At 37.1% G+C, this 9,261-nt stretch overlaps 2 protein-coding genes across 6 annotated transcripts in view; one reads left to right on the top strand and one right to left on the bottom strand.

Moving 5' to 3' along the window:
* Nucleotides 1–9,261, top strand: part of LOC107746157 (vesicle-associated membrane protein 7-like) — a 24,826-nt gene that overhangs the window by 3,679 nt on the left and 11,886 nt on the right. For 3 of the 5 annotated variants that reach the window (XM_016560254.1, XM_016560252.1, XM_016560253.1), the window contains exons 8-9: nt 2,543–2,632; nt 3,253–4,193. In XM_016560254.1, coding sequence (XP_016415740.1) covers nt 2,543–2,611 — 69 coding nt within the window. In that variant the 3' untranslated portion in view covers nt 2,612–2,632; nt 3,253–4,193. Of the gene's footprint in view, nt 1–2,542; nt 2,816–3,252; nt 4,194–9,261 lie in introns of those variants that run through there. The other 2 variants (XR_001640662.1, XR_001640663.1) reach the window with 1 other exon arrangement.
* Nucleotides 6,917–9,261, bottom strand: part of LOC107746155 (calnexin) — a 6,046-nt gene continuing 3,701 nt past the window's right edge. Inside the window, exons 9-12 of the mRNA XM_016560251.1 lie at nt 8,763–8,882; nt 7,938–8,037; nt 7,792–7,867; nt 6,917–6,993 (exon numbers count right to left, since the gene is read on the bottom strand). Of these exons, the coding sequence (XP_016415737.1) occupies nt 7,794–7,867; nt 7,938–8,037; nt 8,763–8,882 (294 nt within the window). The 3' untranslated portion in view covers nt 6,917–6,993; nt 7,792–7,793. The remainder of the gene's footprint in view (nt 6,994–7,791; nt 7,868–7,937; nt 8,038–8,762; nt 8,883–9,261) is intronic.

Here is a 9,261-nt window from a genome sequence, read left to right as displayed (position 1 = left end):
TATAAGTTGCATCAACGATTTAACAGACTTTAATTGCAGTGTTCTTAATCTTTATAAGTTAGTAGTACTGTTCGGGTTTACAGTGTGGGGGCGTGTTAGAACGAGCCGTTTTAGGCAGGCGTGGTTGACTCTTAACTTTTATAAAGAATATCTCTTTGTATTTGAGACTTTAGTCTTTGCAACTTTACAGATCTTCTTTATGCACCAAGAGCTTGTAACACTCCAAAGAGAAAGGAAAACTTGAAATCGCATCATATGACCCCTTTAATGTCCAGTCACCTTTATTTAAATAGCACTTTATGCAAAACAAATTGTTTCAAAGCAGCTTTGCAGTGTAAAACAAGAAAATGATTCAGTGATGCTGTAAAGCAGCTCAAAAAAGACTAATAAACTGTTAAATGCTGTAAAACAGAATAAAAATCAACTTCAAAATAATCAAGTCATGTTCTCCACACAGTGTTTCACTAAATGAACCCAAAAATATTAGGTAATGATAAACATTTCTCACCCCATCTTTAGTCCTGCCCCAAATACATGCCAGCGGTTGAGCTTTAATGCTGCTCTGTCAGACGCATCCATTCTAACTAGAAGCAAGCCATTTGTAGACAGATTATAACACCACAAATAACATTATCGTACTACATTTAAGACACAGAAATCGTAAAAATGCCCAGACAGTATTATAGGTATCTTAGAGCGAATACTCTGTCTTGATGGCAATAACTTCCCCCACCATTGTCTGGTTTAAACCAGACAAAATTACCAAAATAACCAAGCTAGTAACCGAGACGGTGGTTTGAATCCCCCCAATCTTTCTGATCCCATTCTTCTCCCTCGTCCCGTCACATATCAGCTTGGAGAGGCATTTATTTTAAACAAAAAATGAAGAAAACATTCAAAAAGTGGAAATGAAAGACTAACAGGTATTTAATAGTGGGAATAAAGTGTTTAACGGTTATAACTGATGAGGTGTCCTCCTCGTGTTGTTTGGACGGGCTGTGCAGTTCATATTGTTACCGTGCTCAAACCAGTGACTCCTTTAGTGTGGTTAAGTTTAGTTTACTTTGTAATCGCATTCTCCTGTGATGAGTTGAAAATATAAAAATGACTTATTCAACCAGTTTGAATAGAGAAAATGATGCTTTCTCCTGTTTTGTCTCACGTGTGTGTGCTGCAGTGAACATGAACAAAAGAAAGAAACCAGAGGATTTTCTGAGCAGGTCGGACATGAGTTTATAAGAATAGGCAATCTCCAGACTACATCTCTGCAGACCACGACGTTCCTGTTTCCACTGTATGTAATGTGTCAAAAAGATTAAAGGGACAGTTCACCCAAAAATGAAAATTACCCCATAATATACTCACCCTCAAGGCATCCTAGATGTATATGACTTTCTTCTTTCTCCAATAAAGCGCATCCATCCATCATAAAAAGTGCCTCACACGGCTCCGGGAGGTGAATAAAGGCCTCCTGTAGCGAATCGATGTGTTTGTGTAAGAAAAATATCCATATTTACAACTTTATAAACCGTAATCTCTAGCTTCCACTGACTGTTGTACGCGCGTTCATTCCGCCGGATGTTGACTAGGTGAGAGGAGAACTGGTCCTCGACTGAGCCTGCTTTCTCCAAAGGTTTTATTCTCCATTTCTGTCTACTGATGGATTTTGGGTTCCTTGCCACTTTGGCTTGCCTTGTTGGGGTTTGAGAGATGTTTTAACTTTCGAAAAATTACTGATAGAACCGCACTGACTGACACCATCGGATCAGAACAAAACCTGAACTGAGTTAAGCTGGATCATCTTCTGTAGAGCTGCTGTACAGCTGAAACACATCTCGCAGCATTGACAATCAACATCGAGCTACTCGAGTCAAGCTGAATAATGACATTGCTGCCTTTTGTAGAACAGCATATATACAGCAGCTGAATTAAACCTGTTTGATGAACTTCACACTGTTATTGATGTGAACTGAGCTGAACCGATCTGAGCCGAATAATGACGCTGTTGTCTTTTAGAGCTGCTTTACAGCAGAATCTGAACTGTCTGCATAGTTGACTTTCCATCATTGATTTAGCTGTTTATCTCTGTGAAGATCCTTTGACGCAATCTGTATTGTATATAAAGCACTGTAGAAATAAAGGAGACTTTGAAAACATCCTCACTTTACAGTGCCTACGTTATTTCACAGTGGCTTTGCAGGTAGATTTCTTCGAATGTCTTGGAGATTGTGAGATTGCAGTTTGTCATGTAAAAATGTCATTAAGGCTTGTCTCTGGTCCCTGCTGATTTTGCATTGAACTATCACAATGAATGCTGTTCAATGTCCTCAGTAGTGCGCACTGCTTTTATCTGTGGAATCATGCATGCCGCTGTTTGACATCCTGTGATATCGTCACATTTTTTAATGTTTCTTGTTCATAAAAACAGTGACGGGTGGAGAGATTAAAGCAGGGGCTGTTCAGCTACATGTGAGGAGGCCAGAAAAACTTGAGCCGGTCATCGCTGGGAAATAACACGCTCTTGTGTCTTGTGTCCTCTCAGGTGGTGCTGTATTTTATCGTGACGGCCGCCTGCGGAGGACTCAGCTGGCCCAACTGTCGGAAGCAGTAGAAAACCTCTGATTCTCTCTCGGTATGCGAGAGCACTGTCCAGCTCACCTCGTCCTCGTTTGACTAGAGACTCACAAACACAGGACAGCACTGTTACAAATCATCGTCGCATTTCCATGTTGATCTTCATCATATATTCTTTGGGTTCTTTTCACAATGTTGTAATGCAGTTCGACTAGATGAAGAATTTAAAGTAGTTCACCAAGTTTTTTTTTTTTTTTTGGCGAAACACATGAGATGTTAATTCATGCTGCTCAGTTCCATTCCATGAAAATAAAAGGGGATTTATTCTGTTTAGTTTTAAAAAGTGGCATAAAAGTATCATAAATGTTGTCCGTATGGCTCGTGCACTACATTGTGTTTTCTGAAGCTGTAGAATAGCTTTATGTGAGGAACGAAATTGAAGTCATCATTGACAGAAAATCTTCCCCTTCATTGTAGCGCTTAATTCTCAGTTGCTGTTGCATTTTGCAGATGCCTCACAACCCAATCTGTCACATTGCATGCGCAACACCTGTGTGTGAGTGTGTGTGATGGACTACCTTTATGATACACCAGTTTTATGATCTGCGTCCCATTTTATTGCATGGAAAAGGCAGTGTAAATCATCCGCTGACCATCTCTGTTTTCTGTGTTTCATAGCACAGGGTAAAGCAGGACTGGAACGACTCAAGGCTGAGTAAATGAGTACAGGACTTTTCTTGTTTTGGGTGAACTATTCAAGCCGGCGGTTACTAACACGGTCCATGTCTTAAAGCAGAAGAGCTTCAGGAGAAATGATGAAATAGAAATGGATGAGTTTTAGGAGTAACGACCTGGCACTTGTGTTTGAATTAGGTTTGCTTACAGCAGTCATGATATGTATATGTAATCAATCACATTTATAGTTATCATACAGAAGGGAACTCTATAGTTCCTTGCTCTTACTAAATGTATTTTCTACAGAATGAACTAATGTCAGTCACTAAGATGGTGATTGATTGATTATTGAGTAACATATAGTCATTTGTCTGCATTACACAGCGCAGAACTAATTGAATTCAAAACCTGCATATTTTTGGGTGAATCTCGCAAAACCTGTCAATGTTTCAGCCCAAAACAAAGAGCAAGTTATATTGTGCGTAAAGAAAATGAAGCTGATTTTAAGATCAATTTTGGGCCTGTTATTTTGCATTATGACATATTCAGCACATTTTCCTAAAATTATTACATGGAGAGAAAAAAAAGAAAGAAAGAATCATGTAGAATCTTCTAATTCTCACGAAAAATACAACAGTTAAACAGAATAGTAAAATAACATGTCTAGAAAACAGAATATACAGCTATATAGAGCGACATCCAAGTATAGAGTGTAATATGCAGAAGTGGTAATGTACAGACAGTGTGAATACATTTGAATTAACATATTGTATTTAAGATTAAAGTGCTGTGAAAAGGTTTGTACGCACCGTAAAAAGTGGTTTAGTTTTTTTCCCCCAGCATATTGAGATGTACCAATGACACTTGGAATGTACATTTTGTAATGATGTGTACAGCTTAAACAAAAATGCCCATATCTTGTGTGGAAAAAGTTGGAAATGCTACATTGATCTGTAGTCCCGCTATATACATTTGAATTAACATATTGTATTTAAGATTAAAGTGCTGTGAAAAGGTTTGTACGCACCGTAAAAAGTGGTTTAGTTTTTTTCCCCCAGCATATTGAGATGTACCAATGACACTTGGAATGTACATTTTGTAATGATGTGTACAGCTTAAACAAAAATGCCCATATCTTGTGTGGAAAAAGTTGGAAATGCTACATTGATCTGTAGTCCCGCTATTTTTTTATTTTTTTTTTATGTAGCACTTTTCACAAATTCATGTTGTTTCAAAGCACCTTTCAGAAAATGATCCCTTTCAGTGGTGTGCACAGAAAAAAATCTGGAGAAGACCACTCCAAGGCATTCCAGGACTGATTACTTAACCCTCTGGGCCTCTTCGTTTAGGAGTCACACTTGGCTCCTTAGCGGTCAAAAGTGACCAAAGCCTTAAAATGTAACTTGGTTTTTTTTTGTAATACATTTTTGTTCAATAATATTTTCTGATTATTATTTAGTATTTTGAGGGGATGTTATGATACTATGCAATATTTATACAAATTTAATAAGCAAATTTTTCCATTAGAATTAATATATTTTTTGTTAATTATTTATTTATTAATTTTCAATAAATGCAATGTTTCACATTAAAACAATGAAAGCATTTAAAATCCATTTTTGAAGTGAGAATTGTGCCATCTGGTGGCATTAAAAAAATAAAAACTTGTGTAATGTCATGTAACCTCCTGTATAGCTCCCTATATACATATATACAGAGGCTGATTTGTAATTTGTACCACCAAAAGATTCTCTGAATTTTTGTATTTTTTCGTATTTCCCATTCATTTCCTATGTCGGTCATTTCTGACCACGAAGGAGCCAAGTGTGATTTTTTTTTTTGACCCTTTAACATATCCGAATCATGTCCATGATTTTTTTTGTGCGTGTTCACATAGCTAATGCAACAAAAGTCACCACGTGTCATGTCATTCTGATGAAGCTACGATTTTTAACATTTCAAAATATAAAATTTGTCAGTCAAAAATGATCGAAGGGGCCCAGAGGGTTAACCAAACTTTGGTTGATTTGGTAGAATGCATGGGATCATTGGTTTGCTGGAGAGTCCAGTTATCACCAAGGTTCATTTTCACCACAGAAGGCATTACATTCCTCCTCAGAATGGCTTGGGACTTCTATGAATCCATGAAGCCCGTCACACAGTCAAGATTGCCAGTTCCTGCAGCATTAAAGCATCCCCACAGAATCACTGACCCACCTCCAAGCTTGACCATAAGGATAGTATTCTTATTCTGCCTTTCTTGCGCCAGACCACAGATACTCATCAGTTAATGACTGATTGGGCGGAACTAATGAATGTTTTCAGCCGGTGAGAACAATACATGTACAGAGTTTCATAAATATACATGCATGTACACTATATGCAGAAATCTATCATTTTGTAGCAGTAAATTAAGAGGTATTATATTGCTCACAAGTGGGGTACCGCAAGGCTCAGGATTAGGACCATTGCTTTTCACCCTGTATATGCTGCCCTTGGGAGATATTCTTAGGAAACCGCATTAGTTTTCACTGTTATGCTGATGATACTGAGCTCTATATGTCCCCAATGAATCCTACTAATTCACTAAATTAGTTTTTCTCGATTGCTAACACATTATAAATGATTCATTTGGCCCGATTTCCCAAACCATTCATTCAGTCTTCATAACAAATTTCTCAAAACCTTTAACACATTTTACCTGTTTGTCAGAGGATGCTGAATTTTTTTTATTACTGGACAGTAATTGACAGTATGCTGTATTGTGTGTTCATAGTTCTTTGGCATTTTAACTTTTCTGGTGCTTTTCATCTACTGAAGATCTCTTTACAGTAGTGTAATGAAAGTAAACTTTTCTCAGAGCTTATTGCTGAATTTGTACCCCTCTGTTTACGTTGTATACTGTAATAGACATTGAGCTGCAAAATGATTCCTGATTCCCAAAAGTAGGTTTTTCTAACGGATTTCTGTTTCCCAAAAGCAGGTTTTAGTAACAGTGTTTTGAGTTTATATCACTAGTGTTCTCTAGGCAGTGCAGTAGTCTGTGTGTTTGTCAGGATTGTGTGTTATCTGAGCCCAAAGTTTGATTCTAACAAAAAGAGAATATGTTTTTGACTAAGTTTGAGGTAAATAAATAGTTGCCAGTCACCACCAGCATTTTTGATCATTTTCACAAAACCAGAATATTTTGTTGTATGAATATCTGAATATGCAATAAGTCAAAAGAAAGAACTTTTAAACAAAACTCATTTTATTCTAGCTTCATGCATTATTTTTTCATGCAGTCTTGAAAAGTGTTTCAGCAATGCATTTTCTCATAATTTTGTCATTCTTGTAAATCTTGTTCATCTTCGAGGCTATTTTTACCCTCACAAATGTTCTTACTCTCTTAGAAATGCTATTAGTATAAAGCACAAGTGCATGAAGCGATGATTAAAGCTATGCTGAAAATCATATTGTCACATCAATGTATCGTTGTGAAACAACGGGAAGATTTCAGTGCAATGGTACATTTTTACATTAAAATGTATATTTCTAAACATACAGTATGGTAAAAAGTTGCTGCTTCAAATGAGGCATTAATGTAATGAGAGTGAAGACCTGAATGCTTCTGTGAGAATATGCTTAGTTAGCTTTATGGTAATATGTTTGCTCTTTTACAAGTGATGAATGTAAACCTGCGCAGATATGAGCATTTGACACTGTTCAGGATGATGAAACATCTGTCAGATCACTGCCACTGACCTGTGAAAATGAACCAATAATGAAATACAAGTTCAGAAACATGTTTGGTTCATATTTCATCCCAAAATCAGAAGAAAAAAGAAATGATAGCTTTTCAGAATCATTAACATCACAACATGACAAGCAAGCACATAAGTTCACATGACTGTATGGTACATATCGAATATTAATATTAGACCATAAGTAACTAGGAATCTAAATGTACAGCATTTGAAAATTGCTCAAATCATGTGATGTGACATTTTTCACTGCGTTAAAATATAAAATACTGTATATATGCTACAGAGTATTTTACAAAATGCCTGTCAGTTTGATCATTTTGATAGCTGAGTATTTAGCCAATTATTTTAAAGATTATTAGTAAGCAAAAAAAAACAGTATGCATTACATTGTAGAAAATGGTAAATGGCTATCAGTTCAAATATCAAATATTAGTTGTCGTTTGTTTTTTGACTGTATGAAATTGAAAAGGTTTTACAAAAGAAATGCTACAGAAATGCAAACATATGAAATATATAGATGTATTCACGTTTATTAAACATAATGACATACAGAATCTTCTACGTTCCACTAAAGGATGCACACAAAGGTTTATTTGTTAAATACATAAGGTTTTAATTGAGATGGTGAAATAAAACTCCACGACTTTTGAATCGTCACTCTTTTTTCAATCCTAGCCTACTGCTTTTCTATTTTTCATAAAGTCGGTCAGAATGCAAATCAGTTGCTGTGTTGAACAATACAAACCAATTGAGCATTTACCACATAAACGACTTTTTAAATGCATCTGTTACTCACTGTTAGCTCACGTCTGTGTTTCTCCGAGCTCTCCTGACGGCTCTGCTCTCAGCCTCCGCTCCTGTTGGATGTGCACCTGAAACACAGACATGATGGTCACGAGCAGAGCTCAGTGGAGGTCAGCAGGTGTCCTCAGCGTCTCTCACCTTCAGCATGAGAGACCTGCTCCTCACTGTCCTGACGCCTGTCTGCCTGAGGCTTGTCTGTCTTCTTATAGTAATAATCCTGATCTGGAGGACCGAACCGCTGAAACACACACACACACAACAATAAATCTATCATTTCACGCATATGTGACCCTGGAGCACAAAACCAGTCATAAGGGTCCATTTTTGGAAATTGAGATTTATACATCATCTGAAAGCTGAATAAATAAGCTTTCCTTGTATAAATAAATAAGCAATATTTGGACGAGATACAACTATTTGAAAATCTGGAATCTGAGGGTGCAAAAAAATCTAAATATTGAGAAAATCATCTTTAAAGTTGTCCAAATGAAGTTCTTAGCAATGCATATTACTAATCAAAAATTAAGTTTTGATATATTTACGGTAGGAAATTTACAAAATATCTGCATGGAACATGATCTTTACTTAATATCCTAATGATTTTTGGCATAAAAGAAAAATCAATAATTTTGACCCATACAATGTATTTTTGGCTATTGCTACAAATATACCCCAGCGACTTAAAGGCTTGTTCACACCGGGACGAATATCACGCGATACCGGGGTATTTCTGTTTTTCATTAAGCACCATCTAATGTCAGGGAGTGAATTTGCACGTTCACTCGGCTCATCGCCAGCGAAAATCGCTTGGGTATGAACACTAAAGACGCGTCGAAAAACGTCGGCGATAAGCGCGCGCGATAATCGTCCCGGTGTGTACGAGGCTTAAGACTGCTTTTGTGCTCCAGGGTCACATATGTGTATTGTCTTATATATTTATTGTCTATATACATACATATTTACCTTATTAGGCCACATGAAGCTAACAAAGAGGATGATGGGAAGGCCCACCGTGACGACATAGAGGCCCCAGAGCCACGGCCGCTTGACCGTCGCCATCAACAGCTTCTCAATCACTCCAGGCTACAAGAGGACGATACAAGAGATGTGTTCAGTGTGCTGTTATATTGACCAAAACATTTCAGGTTTCAATTGAATATTTAGTGAAAGTGTATCTCATGTCCTACACCTGCTCAGCATTTCTTCACAATCTGCCTTCACTAGATGATTTTATTATAAAACGGAGAGTTCCGGTGCTTGATTCTGATTGGCTGAGCCACGTTCGAAGCTGTTGTAAATTACTCTACAAACATACACCATTGTTTACGTTTGTGTGTTGCTCGGCAACCACTTTGTTGCAACCACAACTGATTCTGAGGAACTACATTGTTTGGTGGAAGAATACTGTTTTTATTAATATCATTACACTTTATTTGCTCTGTTTTATTCTGTGAAACCTTAC

The sequence above is a fragment of the Sinocyclocheilus rhinocerous genome, unplaced genomic scaffold, assembly GCF_001515625.1.
Source record: "Sinocyclocheilus rhinocerous isolate Xijiao unplaced genomic scaffold, SAMN03320098_v1.1 scaffold348, whole genome shotgun sequence".
NCBI classification, from domain to species: domain Eukaryota; kingdom Metazoa; phylum Chordata; class Actinopteri; order Cypriniformes; family Cyprinidae; genus Sinocyclocheilus; species Sinocyclocheilus rhinocerous.
Note: the sequence above shows the minus strand (reverse complement) of the source record. Positions and strands in the feature narration are given on the sequence as shown.